At 43.2% G+C, this 21,481-nt stretch overlaps 1 protein-coding gene across 1 annotated transcript; it reads right to left on the bottom strand.

Moving 5' to 3' along the window:
- Nucleotides 1–585: 585 nt before the first annotated feature.
- On the bottom strand, nucleotides 586–15,078 carry ZP1 (zona pellucida glycoprotein 1). The gene is made up of 16 exons (XM_087947079.1): nucleotides 14,817–15,078; nucleotides 13,274–13,392; nucleotides 11,315–12,243; nucleotides 10,830–11,000; nucleotides 9,965–10,136; nucleotides 7,863–8,303; nucleotides 7,280–7,808; nucleotides 6,316–6,459; nucleotides 5,095–5,279; nucleotides 4,894–4,991; nucleotides 4,292–4,419; nucleotides 4,018–4,201; nucleotides 3,572–3,722; nucleotides 2,881–2,965; nucleotides 1,371–1,487; nucleotides 586–754 (listed from the first exon to the last, which is right to left on the bottom strand). The coding sequence occupies exons 1-16, from the start codon at nucleotides 15,001–15,003 to the stop codon at nucleotides 633–635; spliced, it is 3,762 nt and encodes a 1,253-aa protein (XP_087803205.1). The 5' UTR covers nucleotides 15,004–15,078; the 3' UTR covers nucleotides 586–632.
- Nucleotides 15,079–21,481: the final 6,403 nt, after the last annotated feature.

Below are 21,481 nucleotides of genomic sequence, written 5' to 3'. Positions count from 1 at the left end.
TCTGGTGATGTAGTTCATAGGCAAGTTGGAAAATGTGGAAAAGCAAGTGTTGCTTTACTACCAGAAATTCCCCCCCCTAAATAGATGCTGCCCCCTCCTCCCATTGTTGCATTTATGCAGATTGTCGCAGGGCATGTTTACAAATCTACAACTTATATAACTCATTGTCTTTCTCAGAAACTCCTTAATAATTCCTAGAAATGTTTTCTTGACTCTCTCTTGTGCTTCATTTAACATAGCTGGTCCTTTTAATTTCATCCCTCCTTTTGAAGCAATATTGAGGGACTGGAAATAAGCTTAGAGGACATCACACAGGAATCTATTTAAAATAAGAGCTTGTCTCCTTGAACATGCAGTATTTGTGTAAGGGCAAAAGAGGATCCATATGACAAAGAGGATCCATTTGATAAAAAAAAGAGAGAACAAAGCATGAATTTTGAATGGATTTCTTACATTCATAATTGTAGCAATGTGAAGATACCGTATCTACATCTACATAAGAATTGAATTATTACTGGAAGTAATCAGTTAATGGCTGATTTTCTATCTAATCAACGAAGAACTGAAATATCAAGAGACTCTTTATAAGCCATTGGGTATAGCTTTATTTATATATTTTCTGTATAACAAATTTAGAGCTTTGTCATCCTGCTTCTTTTCTTCCAGAGCACTAGCACAGCAATAAATAGGATAATCCCAATGATAGGTAGTACCACCAAAAGTACCAGTGTCAGGTCTTCACTGGAGATCACATCTGTGGATAAGAGAAAAGTGTTTGTAACTCACTTATTGTCATCTCACAAAGCGGTTGCCACTTGACCAAGGCTATTGAAAAACATTTTTCTTGCTATATTATGGTTATTCTGTAGGGGCCACAGAAATAGCACTGAATAAAATATAATGATGTCCATATTTCTTATGAAAGCTCCCTTAATCTTTTCATAACATATGTAAAGTCACCATGGGCAAATAGGTGGCAATATAAATCAAATAAATAAATAAATAAATAAAATATTCTATTGTAGAATATACAATGGCTTGAGATCCAAATTAATAGCAAATTCTATCAGCATTACCTCAGCTTGGGGTAAAAAGAATGAGGGGAAGGGGATGCTTACAGCTTGGGTTTTTCTGTAATACTAATGTAAAAGCTTCAGGGTTGTCAGTACATTCTGGAATATCAAAAGCAATAATTGTCAGCTGGTGCCCATTTACCAATCCACTTATAAATATTCCTATTTAAATGACTATGCATATCAAGCATTCACTTTATACAGGAATGTAGTAACCCCAGGTTAGTGTTTTGAGGAAAATATGAAGTATGTTAAATATATTTTAATTCCTGGCTCTTCATTATTGTAATTACTTACCATTCTTCCACTCGACTTGTTTCTCTTGAATACTCTCTTGAAAAATTACAGCTCCATAAGTGCTTACTAAGTCCAAGGATTCTGTCTCATTTTCCTCCTTCAAAAACCGACGGCCTCCTAAGACATAGAGGACAAGATCTCCAATAAGATACATAGAAATGATAAATTACCAGCAGGTTGCAATATATTTCCATTTAACTACGAAAGGGGAAAGTTCTAAAAGAAAAAAATAGAAAAGTTCAAAAGACCACTACCTCAGCTCAATCCACCTCACACAGTTGTTATGGAGAAAAGAAGAGGAATGGGCATTAGGTATGTTTGCTGCCTTGAGTTAATAATAAAAAATAACAAAGGTGGAATGTTTAAATTAAACATATACAAATATTTTTTTAAAAATGAATCCATGGGAGAATCAGGGAATTATAAATAAGTAAGCTTAACATCAGGCAAACTGGTGAAAACACTATTCAATGAAAAGGAATTGAAGCACACAGAGGCATAAGGCTCTACCAAGGGAAAAATCTGCAGATTTTACAATGCCAAATATTGATTTGCCAATACTTCATTCTTTTTTAGAATAACCTCCAAGTGAATGAAAATAACCTTGCTCGTGTTCAATATTTGGATTTTCTAAAAGCCTTTGGCAAAACTGGTAATGAAAATACAATTTAGTGGCAATGAGATCAAAGGCTTTGTTCTTTTACATATTGTTAACAGGCAAACAAAACAAAAAACAAATCAGTAATGCACTGAATGGAGAGAAACAAGTAGAGTTCCTCCAAAAGCTTTTTCAGAACCAGTGCTTTTTAACTTAAAATGCACCTAATCAATGTTGGAAGAGCCCTTAAAACTTTAGTGCTTCTTCAACGGAGGAACTGCTAAAACATTTTGGACATGTGACTATGTATCTTCTATTTGAAACCCTCCAGTAAAGAATGATATATCACATCATGAGCATTATCAGGAAATTCTTAATATTTAATCACCTGAATCTATGTCCCTCTGATTCTTGCACTGCCCTCTGCTTCTGGGCTGAAAGAGACCAAGTCTATTTCCTCCAGTGTATATCTGAAAACTGCTACCATTTCTCTCCTCAGATTTCTCATGAGGCTGTGTTTGTCAATCCCCTTACCACCTTATAGTTATCCTATGAACTTGCTCCAGTGTATCAATGTCTACCTTATACTGCAATGTCCAGAGATGAACACAATATTCCAAGTGGGGTTTGATCAAGGCTGAGTAAAATGAGACAACTGCTTCTTATGGTCTTCCTTGCTCATACAAAAATTTGACTTTATGGGTAAGCAATGACCTAGTTAGGTTTACAGGCAATGCTAAATTATTGAAAATGATTTTAAAAATCCTTCCTTAAACTAGATCATGTTTGATTTCTTCATGCATTCCAAGATATATTGATGTTAACTATTTTTATATATTATGTGCCTCATGAACAGATAAGTTGAGGGAGAAAAGTCCTTTAAAACTGTGGCAGTGAAACAGTCTAACTTACTTGAAGCCACTGGCATTTGACATGCAACCCTGCAGGAATCATGATCGGGGGGATGGCAAACAGATACACTGCAGAAGAGGTACACCTTGAAAAGATAGAACACAAGTCTGTTAATAGAGTAGACCAGCCTCAATCTTGCCAGGTCTAATTTTAGTTACTTTCAAGATTATAGCTTCTATTAAGATATATCTCCAAAATATGTACTCATTAACGCCTTGCTAAAAAAGATATTTTCAGTCTCCTTTATTTACCCAAATAAGCAAGCAATGGGCAGTGCCCTAACAGTTAAGGTATTGTCTATTTTGGCCATCTCTCTTTAGATATATGATAAGCACAGCTTCCATGAACAGTTTATTAGATACAAGTATTCAAAAAACAAGATTTCTTAAACAGATTTGTAATAAAAGATGACGACAAATAAATATATTGGTCTCACCCCAAAATGCCCATTAAAAACCCAGGTTAATGCCCTCCAGAGATTTGTTTCAGACCTGCTCCTTAGCAACATGTGTGATCTGTACTAGTATTAAAAAGCCGACCACACCATTTTCTTAGGAAAATAGTTACTAGATTCCCCCCCCCCCTTACACTCAAGTAGCATACTGTGCACATTGTCCCCTACTCTCTTAGAAGGTAATTTCATTGGAAAAAACTGAATATAAAAAGATTATTATTTTGCTTATCTTCTTACCAAACCATCTAGCACCATTTGAGGGGCAGAATCCACAAATGTGAATGTGTAAATGATGAAACGCTGGTAGTGATTAGGAAAGCGAAGTTCTGACGTAGCAGGTCCCATGGGTACCAGCTGGGTTCTGTAGTTGTCTCCTTCAAATGGGCACCTGTGAAGAAGACGCATTAGAAAGGCTGTCAAGACATGGCTCTTTCTCCAAGCCTTGGGCTCGTGATGTGTTGAAGGCCCAATTGTGTGATGGTTTCATTTCCATTTGGATCTACATTTTATTGTTTCATCATTATTAATTGGTTTAACCAGGTGTGCTGAATTTTCTGTAAGCCACTGAGAGTCACATTGATTAAACTGGATGGCCATATAAACTTGTTTTAAATAAAGTAAGTATAACATTGCCATTGAAACCACCCAGTTCTTTGAGAATTAGCATTTTTCTATTTACTTACCCATCTACTAGGATTGGCCACTGTAATTGCTCAAGGGGATTTGAACTTGGAGTAGCCCAGCACTCATTAAGAACCAGAACTAGGGATGGGTCATCTCTCTGTAGGATGCGAATCTCTACATGCACAGGGTCTCTCAGGATCTTCACAATAGGATACTGTGAGTAGTATGAGGTATAGCTCGAATCTGGGGACAAGAGGCAGAATAAGGCTGTATGGTTTTTCAAGGCAAAGAGATGCACAGCAGTCTTGATATGAGACATAAAGGCATGTGTACCTGTGGCAATGCGCAGCTCAAGCCGGAGAGGCCCTACTTGGAAAATTGGAGCTGGGCTAGGAGGTGAAAACACTTCAACCTGAAGTGGCAGGAAATCAGTAGTGTTGTAGATACAACGAGCATGAAGCCTACATGTACAAGATGGAAGAGACTTTCCTGTAAATCATTTGCTTTGAGTAGAATACTCAAAATGAATCTTAGTTTTAGTAGATAGCTATCCTTTCGAAGGTTTTGAGTTAACAAATTTCTGTTATAACATGATTATTTATGGCAATCTAAACAAACGTGAATCAAACTGCACTTAACAGTTGGATGCTTTCAAAAGAAGAGCTATGGAAGATGGACCTTAGTTTACAAATGATGCACTTGAAAGGCAGTCCACAACCAATCTATGCCAAAAGTGGGAAATCTTCTATACTTGGACTTCCATTCCTATTCTTATCAGCTAACATGGTCCATAGTCTAGAAAAATAGTTACATCAGTCAAAAGCTAAAGGAGACCAAGATCAAATCTGTAAAACTTAATTTAGAAGACTAAAAATATCCATATCTTAAAACTAAAGGGAGAACTATCTCATTGGTACATGGCAAACTCAACATACATTAAGGTACTGTCTCGTGTAATAGAGCCACCTGGCCCTTTTAGGATGTCAAGGCCAGAAACAAGCTGGTTTTCGTATATCAATTTGCCACCAGTCACCTAGAAGGATAACAAACAACAGCATTTTTATATGGTCTAATAATTAAATCAAAGATCCTTCAAGTTCCAGATAGATTAGCACTTGCTGAGACAGCATCCTCACCTGAACAGTTGTGCCACACTGTGTGAGAGGAAAGCGGAAGACCAGGAAAGATTCTGTTTTTCTGATTGGACTGCAATCTGCTTGGGCATAGGAGAGTCTGACACTCTCCAGGATAATCGGATAATCCAACATATCCCTGGAGATTGCCAAAATGAAGTAGCCATCTCGAAGGCATTGAACAGTGACTGCAAGACACAAATTGCAGAGGTTAAAGGGCAAACAGATCAAGAACTCTTGGGGTGAGTGGGTATGTTTGTTTATTTTCAGGAAAAGGCAGAAGTGATAGTTCTCTCCCTTAATCTCATCAGACTGGGATAAGAAACTACTGCTCAGCTGCTTTCTCACAGAAGCTTTGTTGTTTCTCAAATTAAAAATAAAGAGTATCTAGAATAAGCTTCACCAATGTGAATCAATGTGTAATCTGCAAACGTCCCAGTGAATATGTCAGAGTTCCTGCGAATGCCCTAATGAAATCATAAGCCTTGAGCCAAGCTTCAAAAGAATCCAAAAGATTTATTAGGAGCAACATGTCGGCATTGAGCCATATGAAAAAGGATTTTGAGGCCAGAAGATCCAGTAGCCTAGGCTACAATCTTTGTAAGACAAACATGGAATGTACCTCTGGTTTTAATTGCCGTACTGCCCCTTCAGGTCCCCCCCCCCACCTGCTTATGGCAACTTGAAAACAGGCATAGAAATGCTTTACAAGTTGACAATAATTTCTAGAATTATTGACCATGCTGGTTGAGAATTGGTGTTCCACTGTAGTTTGGTGCAGTAAAGGTGCTGGTCTAGAAACAGAAGACAGTGAATTCTAGTCCCACTTTAGGCATGAAAAACCAGCTGGATAACATTGGGCTAGGCACTCAGTCTCAGCCCAACTCACCTTTCAGAGCTGTTGTGATAGGAGGAAGGAATATGAGCAAGTTTGCCACTTTGAGTTGTATATGGAAAAAAGGTGGGATAAAAAAAATCTAACAAAAAATCCTAAATAATATGTAAAAACCTTAAAAATGAAACTTGCACAAGATATGACTATTGCATATAAACTCTCTTTTTAGGAAAATGATCTTATTTGAAAAAATGCTGCAAAGAATGTGGATAAGGAGGGGAAAAAAACCTGTTACCGGGTTTTGAGAGCAAACAAGACATTTTCACTTTCAAAGTACAGCAATGGCTGGACCCTAGGCTCAGAATTAAGTTTTTTTTTTTACTTTTTACCTGTGTTGCCATAGTAGCATGGAGTCACCTGATCCCTAGCATCATAACAGCAACCAGTCTGATGGCAAGCTGTTGGTCCTTGTACATCTGCACAGGGTATTCTCTCAGAAAAAACTTGGCATTGCTGCTGAGTTAGAGGGCGACCTGGTAAGAGAAATTATATTGTTTAGAAACTAGAAAAATTAGCCCTTAATGACTAGATGCCTATATCATAATAAACCATAATGTTTTTGTCTGGTTTGAGCTTAGCATCACAAACTCTTGTGATTCAATGAACAAAGGGAGAAGGCCAGAAATACACAAGAAGCTGAAAACTGAAAGGGCTTTATACCTAAACATAAAGACATCACTTGTGACTTGTTAGGTTGTTTCAGAGATATTTCCTTACTGGATTCCTCAATGCCTTCAAAAATAGCAGAACTTCCAATGGACATCAAGAGTTGTTAATGTATCTCCATGGAAAGTAAACCATGTTGAACTGTATAGCAGTCAAACATCAGGAGCTGACATATGAAATGTTTCATGACATTTTGTATTATGTCATAAAATACTTTGATAATTTTTACGTCATAAAATGTTTTATAAAACTTGCCAGATTTCAATTCCACAGGTGTCATGGGTACCAGATGTTAGATGCATTATACAAGTTAGCCGATTTGAGGTAAATTTGGTTGAAAATATTTCGGCCTATGAGGCACCATTTCAATCAATTAAAGGTTACAGACACACAGGATTTAGTAGTGTATAAATTAAAAAAAACAAGAACTAGAAAAGCAATATAGAGCAATAATACCTATATAAATCCATTTCTTTTTCACTGTATGATAAGATCTGCACATTCAGGAATTAAAAACATAAAGCCAGAAAGCAAAGTTACTTTTATGGAGTGACAGTATATGCTCCATATTGCACATGTACAAAACTGGCAATAACAAATATTTAAGTAAAAAGAAAATTCACATACCTATACTAGACTGGATAACCATTGGATGTACAGGCCCAGGAAAGGGCTCCCCTGGATGAACATGATCTGGTTGAAGTGGAAGAAGCTGGCCAGGTTGGGATTCGCCTGAATACACCAGGCCTGGCTGAAACTGCCCTGGATGCACTAAGCCAGGTTGTGACACAACAGGATGCACTAGGCCAGGCTGGAGTGGGTGCACCTGACCTGGCTGGAGGGGATGCATGAGCCCAGGCTGAGATTCTCCTGGGTGAACCTGTCCTGGCTGAATTGGGTGCACGAGACCTGACTGAGATTCTCCTGGGCGCACAAGACCAGGCTGAGATTCTCCTGGGTGAACCTGTCCTGGCTGGATGGGACGTATGAGATTGGGCTGAGATTCTCCTGGGTGAACCTGTCCTGGCTGGATGGGACGTATGAGATTGGGCTGAGATTCTCCTGGGCGAACCTGTCCTGGCTGGATGGGATGCAAGAGACCAGGCTGAGATTCTCCTGGGCGCACAAGACTGGGCTGAGATTCTCCTGGGTGAACCTGTCCTGGCTGGATGGGACGTATGAGATCAAGCAGAGATTCTCCTGGGCGAACCTGTCCCGGCTGGATAGGGCGCAAGAGACCAGGCTGAGATTCTCCTGGGCGAACCTGTCCTGGCTGCATGGGATGCATGAGACCGGGCTGAGATTCTCCTGGGCGCACCTGTCCTGGTTGGATGGGACTCAAGAGACCGGGCTGAGATTCTCCTGGGCGCACCTGTCCTGGCTGGATGGGACGCATGAGACCTGGCTGGGATTCTCCTGGGCGCACCTGTCCTGGCTGGATGGGACGCAAGAGACCGGGCTGAGATTCTCCTGGGCGCACCTGTCCTGGCTGGATGGGACTCAAGAGACCGGGCTGAGATTCTCCTGGGCGCACCTGTCCTGGCTGGATGGGACTCAAGAGACCGGGCTGAGATTCTCCTGGGCGCATCTGTCCTGGCTGGATGGGACTCAAGAGACCGGGCTGGGATTCTCCTAGGCGAACCTGTCCTGGCTGGATGGGACGCAAGAGACCTGGCTGAGATTCTCCTGGGCGCATCTGTCCTGGCTGGATGGGACTCAAGAGACCTGGCTGGGATTCTCCTGGGTGAACCTGTCCTGGCTGCATGGGACGCATGAGACCTGGCTGGGATTCTCCTGGGCGCACCTGTCCTGGCCGGATGGGATGCAAGAGACCAGGCTGAGATTCTCCTGGGCGCACCTGTCCTGGCTGGATGGGATGCAAGAGACCGGGCTGAGATTCTCCTGGGCGCACCTGTCCTGGCTGCATGGGACGCATGAGACCTGGATGGGATTCTCCTGGGCGAACCTGTCCTGGCTGGATGGGATGCAAGAGACCTGGCTGAGATTCTCCTGGGCGCACCTGTCCTGGCTGCATGGGACGCATGAGACCTGGCTGGGATTCTCCTGGGCGCACCTGTCCTGGCTGGATGGGACGCAAGAGACCGGGCTGAGATTCTCCTGGGCGCATCTGTCCTGGCTGGATGGGACGCAAGAGACCGGGCTGAGATTCTCCTGGGCGCACCTGTCCTGGCTGCATGGGACGCATGAGACCTGGCTGGGATTCTCCTGGGCGGACCTGTCCTGGCTGGATGGGATGCAAGAGACCGGGCTGAGATTCTCCTGGGCGCCCTGTCCTGGCTGCATGGGACGCATGAGACCTGGCTGGGATTCTCCTGGGCGCACCTGTCCTGGCTGGATGGGATGGAAGAGACCAGGCTGAGATTCTCCTGGGCGCATCTGTCCTGGCTGCATGGGACGATGAGACCTGGCTGGGATTCTCCTGGGCGCACCTGTCCTGGCTGGATGGGACGCAAGAGACCAGGCTGAGATTCTCCTGGGCGCACCTGTCCTGGCTGGATGGGACGCATGAGACCTGGCTGGGATTCTCCTGGGCGAACCTGTCCTGGCTGGATGGGATGCAAGAGACCGGGCTGAGATTCTCCTGGGCGCCCTGTCCTGGCTGCATGGGACGCATGAGACCTGGCTGGGATTCTCCTGGGCGCACCTGTCCTGGTTGGATGGGATGGAAGAGACCAGGCTGAGATTCTCCTGGGCGCATCTGTCCTGGCTGCATGGGACGCATGAGACCTGGCTGGGATTCTCCTGGGCGCACCTGTCCTGGCTGGATGGGACGCAAGAGACCAGGCTGAGATTCTCCTGGGCGCACCTGTCCTGGCTGGATGGGACGCAAGAGACCGGGCTGAGATTCTCCTGGGCGCATCTGTCCTGGCTGGATGGGACGCAAGAGACCGGGCTGAGATTCTCCTGGGCGCACCTGTCCTGGCTGGATGGGATGCAAGAGACCGGGCTGAGATTCTCCTGGGTGCACCTGTCCTGGCTGCATGGGACGTATGAGACCTGGCTGGGATTCTCCTGGGCGCACCTGTCCTGGCTGGATGGGATGCAAGAGACCGGGCTGAGATTCTCCTGGGCGGCCCTGTCCTGGCTGCATGGGACGCATGAGACCTGGCTGGGATTCTCCTGGGCGCATCTGTCCTGGCTGGATGGGATGCAAGAGACCGGGCTGAGATTCTCCTGGGCGCCCTGTCCTGGCTGCATGGGACGTATGAGACCTGGCTGGGATTCTCCTGGGCGAACCTGTCCTGGCTGGATGGGACGTATGAGACCTGGCTGGGATTCTCCTGGGCGCACCTGTCCTGGCTGGATGGGACGCAAGAGACCGGGCTGAGATTCTCCTGGGCGCATCTGTCCTGGCTGGATGGGACGCAAGAGACCGGGCTGAGATTCTCCTGGGCGCACCTGTCCTGGCTGGATGGGACTCAAGAGACCGGGCTGAGATTCTCCTGGGACGCACCTGTCCTGGCTGGATGGGATGCAAGAGACCGGGCTGAGATTCTCCTGGGCGAACCTGTCCTGGCTGCATGGGACGCATGAGACCTGGCTGGGATTCTCCTGGGCGCATCTGTCCTGGCTGGATGGGACTCAAGAGACCAGGCTGAGATTCTCCTGGGCGCACCTGTCCTGGCCGGATGGGACGCAAGAGACCGGGCTGAGATTCTCCTGGGCGCACCTGTCCTGGTTGGATGGGATGCAAGAGACCGGGCTGAGATTCTCCTGGGCGCACCTGTCCTGGCTGGATGGGATGCAAGAGACCGGGCTGAGATTCTCCTGGACGCACCTGTCCTGGCTGGATGGGATGCAAGAGACCGGGCTGAGATTCTCCTGGGCGCACCTGTCCTGGCTGCATGGGACGCATGAGACCTGGCTGGGATTCTCCTGGGCGCATCTTTCCTGGCTGGATGGGACTCAAGAGACCAGGCTGAGATTCTCCTGGGCGCACCTGTCCTGGCTGGATGGGACGCAAGAGACCGGGCTGAGATTCTCCTGGGCGAACCTGTCCTGGCTGGATGGGATGCAAGAGACCGGGCTGAGATTCTCCTGGGCGCACCTGTCCTGGCTGGATGGGATGCAAGAGACCTGGCTGGGATTCTCCTGGGCGCATCTGTCCTGGCTGGATGGGACTCAAGAGACCAGGCTGAGATTCTCCTGGGCGCACCTGTCCTGGCTGGATGGGACGCAAGAGTCCGGGCTGAGATTCTCCTGGGCGAACCTGTCCTGGCTGGCTGGGATGCAAGAGACCGGGCTGAGATTCTCCTGGGCGAACCTGTCCTGGCTGCATGGGACGCATGAGACCTGGCTGGGATTCTCCTGGGCGCCCCTGTCCTGGCTGGATGGGACGCAAGAGACCGGGCTGAGATTCTCCTGGGCGAACCTGTCCTGGCTGGATGGGACTCAAGAGACCGGGCTGAGATTCTCCTGGGCGAACCTGTCCTGGCTGGATGGGATGCAAGAGACCGGGCTGAGATTCTCCTGGGCGCCCTGTCCTGGCTGGATGGGACGCATGAGACCTGGCTGAGATTCTCCTGGGCGAACCTGTCCTGGCTGGATGGGACGCAAGAGACCCGGCTGAGATTCTCCTGGGCGAACCTGTCCTGGCTGGATGGGACTCAAGAGACCGGGCTGAGATTCTCCTGGGCGCACCTGTCCTGGCTGCATGGGACGCATGAGACCTGGCTGGGATTCTCCTGGGCGAACCTGTCCTGGCTGGATGGGATGCAAGAGACCGGGCTGAGATTCTCCTGGGCGCCCTGTCCTGGCTGCATGGGACGTATGAGACCTGGCTGGGATTCTCCTGGGCGCACCTGTCCTGGTTGGATGGGATGGAAGAGACCAGGCTGAGATTCTCCTGGGCGAATCTGTCCTGGCTGGATGGGATGCAAGAGACCGGGCTGGGATTCTCCTGGGCGAACCTGTCCTGGCTGCAATGGACGCATGAGACCTGGCTGGGATTCTCCTGGGCGAACCTGTCCTGGCTTCATGGGACGCATGAGGCCATGTTGGGATACACCTGGTTGTAATAAACCAGGTTGGAGTGGGTCCATTTGGCCAGGCTCTATTGGGTACACTAAGCCAGGCTGGGATTCCCCTGAACAAACTAGGCTGTGCTGGAGTGGGTGCACCATGCCAGGTTGGGATTCCTCTGGAGGCGTACGACTGGGCTGTGCTGGATGTACCTGTCCAGGGTGCACATGACCTGGTTGGGACTCCTGTGTACACACTATGGCAAGCTGGGACTCTCCTGGACGCATTAAGCCAGGGTGGAATGGATGTACTTGGCCAGGCAGGAGTGGGAGAAGTTGACCAGTCTGAGATTGTCCTGGATGCACTCTGCTGGGCTGGTGTGGCAGAAGAAGACCGGGCCGGGACTGCCCATGGTGCACCAGGCCTAGCTGGGATCCTCCTGTATGCACTAGAACAGGTTGCGGCTGGTTGACACGGCGCATATTGTTCTCTGGGGTTGTGACATGCTCCTGTGGCTTGGGGCAGATCATGTTGATCTCATGAACAGCTACTACTCTTCCGTTCCTTGTTAGTTCCTCTAAATGGACTTTCAAGTGATGTATGCCATCCTAGAAAAATGTTAATCCAACATGTTACAATATAAGCTTTTAGTAGATAGTCATATATCGGAACTACCAATTCTATAGAACTGGGCTGAACCGGTAGAATCCCGCCCCTGACTCTCTATATATGAGTGCCTCACATCAGCAGGAGATGGTGATTGCTTGCAGGAGAAGTTGTTTTGCAAGTCCTGCGCATGCAAAGCGCATGCTCACTGAACTGGTTGTTATGCCGGTAGGATCCCACCCCTGTATATAGTGTCTGTCTTTCTGTCTGTCTGTCTGTCTGTCTATTTCAGGTTTTATCTAAATCTCTTTGGGTGTTTTTACATTAATTGCTATGCTTCAGAAAATGTTTTAACAGTAAAAAAAGTAAAAAAAAAAAAACCATCTCCCATCTTTTAGGATTAGGATTTCCAAATCACAGTAGTTTGCAAGTATGGAATTTCCCTTCCATTATTTTTTTTAACACAACTTGTTCCTCTTTGTAATTTATGAATAATGGGAGCCCCTGTAGGTAACCTGTAAGCCGTATAGGGTAGGGCAGACTTAAGAAACTAATTCTATATAGGGCTAAAAACACAATACTGTAGTAACAGAATTCCCCTCCTTCACTTTACCTTGATGTTAATTAGGGAGGGGGTTGTCTGATATGTTTTGTCCCTTTAGTTTCTTAGAATGGACTCAAGCTCTGCTTGTCTGATTGGTTTGGTAGCAACTCTAGCTTCTGTGCTTCAAAAACGATTCCCTGTGCTTTTTGCATTGCCCTTGAATTTGCTGGGGGTGGGGGGGTGGGAATGCAGATCCAGGTGACTACATAAATTATATTTCTGCCTTTCCCAGCATGGGGCCTTACTGAGGTTTGGGTGGCAATTCTCCTAATTTCTAGCCTACATTGTTTTTGTTTGGAGCAAATTTCAGCCAAAAATATTTGAAGGAGATAGATTGGGAAAAGCTCTTCTAAGTAGAAATTCAGAAGTACAATACATATGTCTACAGCTCCCCCCCCCTCCCCAGCATTTTTCCAACAAAGTCTCACCTTCTTTATTACACCGCAGCCATCATAGCCAGCAGAGAAGGCAACTGTCCTATTATGTGATGTGATCACGTGATGACAGAAGGGACAATTGGAAACTTCAAAGACTTTCCCGAATTCATCTGTTGACAAAAATTAATGCATTAACTATCAAAGGCTATTTATCCAAAAAGTAATCCAAAAGTAATCCAGTAGCATTAATAGGCTCTGCAAATATGTGTTCTTTGGATTACTTACATATTCTTCACAACAACACCCCACCAATACTGAAGAGATATAAAGGCTAGAAGGAGATTTTTAAAAATCATTTCTGAAATTTGTATTTGTTATAGATTCCATGAATTCTTTCAGCTTCCTCTACAGTACAGTTAAATAAAAACTAACTTTGGACTACAATTCTCTCCAATAGCTATACCGGCTAGAGAATTCTGGGAGTTGAAGTTACCTCTCAGAAAGAGGAGGCTATAATAGTCATAAATTAGTTTGTTTGGTCCTATGGCTAATTCCAGCCATGAGGATTGTAAATCATACCGTAGTTCATTGTAGGAACCAACTAATTATAGTTTATTTGAAAAACTTCATTTATGTGAATCAAGACAGTCTCTGAGCTGACATTCTTATAGGAGGTGTTTATCTGAAAACAAATTCTACAAGAATTGAATGCTAGATTAAATAATATCAAGAAAGAAACTACAGAAACCTTAGCAAGTAATAGCAAGCAGCTTCGTTTAAAAAGCCAAGATTTGTGAATAGCTTTCCTGGCTTTGCATTTCTAAACCTCCAATTTCACTCCCCAAGGATTATGGAATCATTTCTTACACCTACCTACAAGTTGCTAATCTTTCCTAGTACTTTAATTTCCTTGTAAAATTTCCTGTCCCTATTAAATGTTTCACACCAAATTATCTAGCCAAAATTATGTTAGAAGGAAGCTGCTTGTGAATCATGGATTGCCAATAGCTTGTTTTCCTCTTGCTCTTTTCACTATAATTTCATGCTAATTGCCTTACAAGTTCACTAATTGTAGGGCAATTAGCATGTCGTATAAGACCCAGGGCAATGTGGGTTTAAATCCCTCTAACCACAATACTCTCTGGGTGACCCTGGCCAATAAACAACCGAGAATAAAATATGAGAGGTGAAAGAAGACTTAAGGTGATGCCTTTTAATACAGTTTGTTAGTTGGAAAAAGTGTTGCCCAGGCTCCTTCCAATTGCTGCTTCTTTAGATCAACATGTCTCTCCCTGCTAGAATGCCAGCAGAAGTTGTTAGGAAAGCCTACATCTAATTCCGAGTTGTAGAAATGGCAATTAGATATTCTGAGTCAACTTGATATCAACTCTTCACTCACAGGGAGAAAGTTATCTCACATCCTTTTGCTCAGTAATACTAAATACAGGAGTAGCCACCACACCCACCCACCCCAAAAAGGATTACTATGTGTTGTAAACATGAAGTCCCCTACAGCCCCTAGAGTCGTCTTGTTACAAGAGATGTTACAACTCCAATTTAGTATTTTGCAGGAAAACAAGACTATTGTCCTTACCCACAACTTTAAAGCGGACCGCTTGGCTGGGACTGGGGTACACAAGCAATTGCAAACCATGGTCTCCGCACTGATAGAGATACTGGATGGCTTCTGTACCAGCTTTCCAAAAGTCTGCTTGTCCATGACATAACCCCAGAATCACCAGGATTACTAAACCTAGAGAGCCACTACAACCCCAGCCCATGGTTGTAGCAGCCAAAAAAAGAAATGCTGCACCAACAAGCTGCTACTGCTGGTAAAAACAGAAGGGAGGCAGAACTGAAACTATAAAAGAACAAGGGGGGGGAGGTGGATTGGCTGGAATGAAAATTTACTCAGCAGTGTCTGCACCTGTGGATCTGCAAAGGCCAAGTGAGGGATAGGGTCAAAAGAACAAAACTCAACCAAAAGAGAAGCATATAGTATTCATCCAACAACACTTCCCTTCCACTTTTTTCTCTCATCCTTTCTTGAGGAGTTATTGCAGATTAGAGAATGAGGCAATCTACACAAATTTGGAAGCAAATTCTACTAAATTCAGTAGGGCTAAACTAAGTTTTGCATAGACTTTAGAAGCAGGTGTATTGTCTCAGTTCTTTACATTCCCCCCCCCCCTTATGCTGCCCCCTTTTCTGAGACTGCACACTTTCATTTTCTTTGAAGTTTTTAGGGCAAACAAATTTAGTAAGATAAGACTGGAATAGCTTCTCCTGTTGAATTTCACCCTATTACACAGTGCAGCTGTTTCTACTCTGCAGGGAAACTATGTCTGCCAGAGATTTGTTATGAAGGGTGCAGATTAAATTATTTTTATGATGCATATAGGTTTTTAAAAGAAATTAATCAGCAGCCCGCAATATTATAATGTACAAAGTACTCCAGTCCACACCATGGAGCCACCCATAGCTTTCCATTTTCTTCGTCTTGATACTAATTTAGTCTTGATTAGACAGTTTTAGATTTCATCCCTGAGTTTTTCTTTTTCCTTGAATCTCTTTTTGTCTTTCTGCAAATTTTAGAGTTACCCAATCTATTTATACCTCTCTTTTGTGATAAACTGAGCCCAAAGATTGGAAGATGAAAATATTATTAGCTTGGAAATGAAAGAAGTGTTTCAGCCTCTATTTTCTGGTAGAATGTTGTTTATTGTATTCTTTCTGTTATATTCATGGATTTTATAATTTGTACCATTTGAGCATATGGTCACATTACTTACTTTCTAATTTATATTGCTTTTCTCTGCCTTTCTCTAAGTTGCATCCTGACCCTAAACACCACTGAGGTAAATGATTGCAATCTTTCCATTTAGTATGTCTGATATATTTGTTCCAGTCATGATTTGGCCTGCAAAAATGCAGGTGACCACTAGATGGTCCAAAGATATGTGACTAAAAGCCTAAATGCTAATAAACACAAGTCACTATCAGAGTTTCTAAAGTTCTTAAAGATCAGAGGATCCAAACTGAAAAAGATGGCCAAAAAATTAATGTTGGGAAACTAAAAATCATCACCTACTCTGGAGGAGATTTTCAAGTGCAATAAAAAAGACACAGGTTCACAGCATGAGAGTTACACATATTTCCCATGATCCCTGAATTTATTGTTCCAATGTTCTCATTTCACCCCATGTCCATTGGATTAAGAGTGTTTTTCTGCAATGTGAAGTCAGGAGGGATGAATCTTTCATTTTAATATTGCTACTAAGAACCTCCAACCATCATTATCTTTAATTCTGCTTCTTCTCAAATAATGTTACCACTAGAATCTGGTGAACCTCCACGTGTTAGTTATATCATATTTGTACTCCCAAATGCCTTGCCAGGAAATGAGTCTGTTAAACCAATGTGGGAATGGATCTTGCTGAAAGTTTTGGGAAGTAGGGACCATCAATCCAATAATGCTGTATTGTACTAAAGATGCTCTTCTCTGAAGTATTGGAAATTCTTCCACAACTTACACAGAGTTTGAAGAATTCCCAGAGTTTCCAGTGGTTGCTTTCAACAGTCTGTTGCTTCATAAACCAGTGATTGCAAGGTGAAATAATCACATCCTACCTCCTCACTTTTCAGAGGAATTAAACTTCTCTAAAATGCCAGATTTGACTTGAATGAAGGCATATTTTTGCTTCAAGAAAGTTTATTTTAAGAGGTTAATCAGTTTCCTGGTTATTGCTGGCTATTGCTTTGGATTTATGGAAAGTGTTTGCTAAACAACTATTTCTCTTTTATGCAGCCATTCTTAATTTCATAATATGCTTGTACTTTCTATCAAAGCGTGTTTCTGTTTAGATTTCTTGAACAACTGCTTCTCTACCAGTAAAACAAATTTGATTAGCTCTGCAATTTATTTTAAAAAATGTGAGAGCTGCTACAAACATGCTGGAATCAGATAACATTTTTTTCCAGTGAAAACGTTTATCACTGTTCAAAGATACTCCCTTTTGAAGATGGTGGGACCAGCAATAAAGTTCTGACTTTAATTACAAAGATGTTTGCTAGCCAGCAAGGCAGAGGTAGGTTTTTATATTACATTTATCCTCTTCCATTCCTCCAGCTCCACCATTCAAGGTAATTTTATTTTATTTATATCTTGACATGCACCATGGTTGCAATTCAGCCTGATTTTGACAAAATATTTGACAAAGAATTGCATTACATTTTGGATAGCAAAAAAGGCTTACTACAGGTTAAGTGGATTTGTGTCGGGTTGGAAAACATGTTGAAAGAGTAAAGAAATATCTTCTATTAGTAAAATTTCTAATTTTCTTATAGATGTTTCATTACCCAAGTAGGTTACATCACCAGTGCTAGTAGAGAGCAGTGTTTGCAAGAGAGAGCACCAAGGACCCCACAGAGTAAAGTTAGCCCTGGTTCTTCAACAGACTGGAAAATGGAAGCTTGAGTTCCATTGCTGCAAGATTCCATCCTAAGTTTTACATTATTACATTATATGTTTGTTTTTATCAAATATGCAACTGATGGAAGTAGTTTCTAAATTCTTTAATGGAATGGAAAATTGGCCAAAATCAAACAGCCTACTATGTATCAGCATAAAAGATATTTCAGTTTGAGACTATGGCAGTATATTGAATGGTCAGCAATTTCGCAAGAAAAGCAAAAGAAAATCATTACACATGGGTAATCATAGAGCTGCTTAGGAAAAAAAGGGGAATATAAACTCTTAAAGTACAAGAAAATATATGAAATGATTCTTTAGCACTCTCTCCTGACTGCCATAGATTTTAAAAACACAGCATTAGTCTGGAAAGCCAATTTGGATGAAGATAAGAACTTTTTCCAAACTAGAGAATCAAAAAATGAATGGGAGAATTCTTACAAGAGATTGTTTGCTTCCTATCCCACCCAGGACAATTCTTAGATTAATCCAAATCTTATTCTGTAGCCCCCTGTCTCTCTAAAAGAAATTGAACCTCTGATTCTGACTTTGTCTCAGGCAAAGCCCCAGGAGAAGATTATACCTATGGAGATTCATTAAAAGTTAATGCTGTTTGGTGGAAGCCTATTTTGGTTGAACTTTTTAATAACATTAACTCCTCATACTAACTCCCTCAAGAGGAGTTGCAGTGCAAGCCTTAGTGATCCCCATATGAAAAAAAGGTAATCCTCTGGGGAATTGTAGATCAATTAGGGTGATTAACATCACAGCCAGATGTATGCAAAACATCTAGCTAACAAATTAGAGGATTGAGTCACTGAAACAATGTATTTGCAGAGTAGCAGGCAGGGTTTAGAGTAGAATACTCAACAATTTTGCATTGTATGATTTTATAAATATGTTTGTAAAACTTGCCTTCAAGAAATAAATTGTTGTCCTTGTGGGTTTCTGTGGTGCTTTTGATTTTTATCAGTAGAAACAAGTTATGGTTTAAATTAGATAGAAGGCTATTGATATTAATCATGATTGTGTTTAATACACAGGCATTCAAACTCAGATTAGGGTCATCCCAGGAGGACATCTGATCACCTCCAACAAAATACAGATTTCTAAAGGATGTGTGCTTGCACTGCTCCACTTTCATCTATGTATTAATTAGGTCATCCCAGCTCTGAATGGAGAATTTTGTTTCCCCAGGAAATGTGGGAAATGGGAACTTGTCCATATTACCTTATGCAGATGATTTATTGCTTCCATATTACTCTCGGATAAGCTTGCCCAGACAGTTAAGGACACTGGATTGTAACGGTTCCTCAAATTTTTGAATCCTAAAAAAGCAAAAGTGGTGGAATGGGGGAGAGTGGGTAGGCATATGTTAAGTGCATATGTAGAGCAATTGATGTGATGGAATGTGCAGAGGGGGAGGACTTTGGCAACCCAGAGATTTCCTTGAAAGAGGCTAGATTAAGACACTGTGCTGAAGGGGGGAAGAGGTTTACGGAAACCTTCCTAGAATCTCTCAGGATATATCTTGAAAGTTAGAAATAGTGTTGGAAGAATTATCCTTCTGGGTTCAGTTCCAAATGGGGAAAAAGACACTGGAAACATGGAGGCTATTTGGAAAGATGGTTTAATGGTGGACAGGACCACATGGCTTGAAGCTCCAAAGAAGGATGATCTCATGCTCCAAGGTGAAGGAAAAGAGAAGGAAGGCCAAGATGCTGAGAGACCCTTATATACCCTCTGTTGGGCCCCACCTTAGTGTTTCATGTTCCTGTGCAAGAAATGTATCCCATTGGCTGTCAGATTCCCAGGGGCGGGGGTCTTAACTTTGTAGGCTTGGTCTGGACCACATGGCTTCACCTGAGTGTTGGCTGATACAATCTTCCCAGGCCAGGTGGTGAGATGTGGGTAGAGGCCTTTATTATGTAGAGTACTCTGGCCTAGGTCTTAATGGCTCATTAGCAAAGGTGGGGTGGGGGCTGAGTTTCTGCCTTTCTGAGGTGAGTTTCTGCTTCTGAGTTTCTACTTTTTTTAGGGAAAATATTCTGCCTTTTAAATATTTCCCAGGATATTTCATTTTTCTAGGACAGGGGTGGGTGCTAACTTCATACAGTAGTTTGGCAAGCTTCTGCCCATTACGTGCGAGCAAATAAAGAACTGAACTCAATTGGAGCTCACTGTCTTATCTCTGAGCTTGGGCCTAATAATTTGTATAGGCAAATAGAAGTATTTCTTGTACTATATGTGCAAAGGGATCCACACCACTAACTCTTTATTCATCTTTCACAGTACTGTTGGAAGAAAAATCCGGTCCAGTTCCAAGCCGGGAGAAAGATGCAAGAGTCAATGAATTTGGAGACAGGCTCCATTTATTTAGGAATCAGAAGCGAAATGACTTAGCATCAATTCTGGGACAGTTGACTGCCTGGCAGGAGGAGTAGAGTTATTTTTATACCCTTTTGGACCTTTGAGATTGACATACTTGATAGGGTTATATGATTAGATTAGATTCTCTACTCTAATTGTCCCTGTTTGGTTTCCTGGGTGGTGGTCAGGATCAAGGCTGGGGAAAAGTGGGGAATGTAAATTCTGTGTGGCTTTGGGATTACTGACTTAATCCTTAATCCTATCAATTTGGCATGTCTCAGTCTTCTAATTGGGGTTACTTGAGGCCATTCTGCAGGGAGGCAGGGATTGCTTTAGCTTCTATGATGGTTTTTCTTTGCCTTCTCTGGGGGCATGGAAATAAAGAGAGGGGTGTGTTTCTTATGATTATCCCTACAGTGCCCATACCCAGAATATGCACTGCTCATAACAAATAAAGTAAAACTATTTCAGCAAATTGCATTGTTGAAAGGCTGTCAAAATGCCTTTCTTCCGAGGATTCGAATTTTCCCGCTGGGAGAGCTCCGGCGCAAGGATACGGACAACTGCTTGAAAGCCGGATCTTTTTTGTTTTTCAGGAAGGCGAGAGATAGCAAGGAGGCTGCGTTCCTGGGCTAGCTACCTTCGTATGGTAAGTCCCTGATTTTTATACCCTGTTCTCCTTTTGTGTGTGAGTGCTTGTGTTTGTATTTCTTAATGTTTTAAATCCTGTCAGGGATTGTCTTTATTTCCGCCGGAGGGTAAACTCCGCAGGGTGTGGAAGGCAAACTTTGCGGGGTGGTTTGATTGCATTATTGGTTTCGTCCTCTTTCGTCTCTTTTAGCTTAATGGTTTCTTATATTTGTTTTGTGGCAATCTCCTGTCTGTCTCCTTTGCAATATATTTTGTGTCTTTTGTCTGTTTGTTTTGCTGATTTGGCATGTCTTGTGTTTGTAAGGGTTTTCTTTTCTTGTTTCCCTAGTTTTCTTAATTATTTGGGTTTTTGTCTAAAGGGCCTCTTTAATACCTTTTATTTGATTCCTTTTCCTATGCAAGTTTGTTTTATGGCTGGCCTGATGTTCCCTTTGGGCTTTTCCTGCTTGGGTGACACCACTGTCCTCGTGAAGTTCCCTTTCCACAGCATCAAGCTCAATTAATGGGACCTGACATGCTCATGCTGCCTGAGATCCTGGGCCTAGGCTTGCTTACTCCCAGCCCCTGCTGCTCTGAGAGCCGTGAGCAAAGATCTTTGGGCGCGACCTTCAGCCCTGGATGCATTAGAGGTAGTTCTCAACTTATGATCACAATTGAACCCAAAATTTCTGTTGCTAAACAAGGGAGTTTTGCTCCATTTTATGACCTTTCTTGCCACAGTTGTTAGGTAAATCATGACAGTTGTTAAGTTAGTAACACAGTTGTTA

The sequence above is a fragment of the Notechis scutatus genome, chromosome 1 (genome assembly GCF_049901735.1).
Source record: "Notechis scutatus isolate UNSWTSFEM ecotype Mainland chromosome 1, rNotScu1.2, whole genome shotgun sequence".
NCBI lineage: Eukaryota > Metazoa > Chordata > Lepidosauria > Squamata > Elapidae > Notechis > Notechis scutatus.
The sequence above is the reverse complement of the archived record's forward strand: the minus strand, read 5'-3'. Positions and strand labels throughout refer to the sequence as shown.

Excerpts from the sequence above, each read along its gene's own strand:
- ZP1 (XM_087947079.1), bottom strand. The coding sequence starts at position 15,003 with ATGGGCTGGGGTTGTAGTGGCTCTCTAGGTTTAGTAATCCTGGTGATT. Across the intron at positions 4,992-5,094 it reads AGTGTGGCACAACTGTTCAG|GTGACTGGTGGCAAATTGAT; the intron begins GTGAGGATGCTG and ends TTATCCTTCTAG. Across the intron at positions 755-1,370 it reads ACAAGTCGAGTGGAAGAATG|ATGTGATCTCCAGTGAAGAC; the intron begins GTAAGTAATTAC and ends TCTTATCCACAG.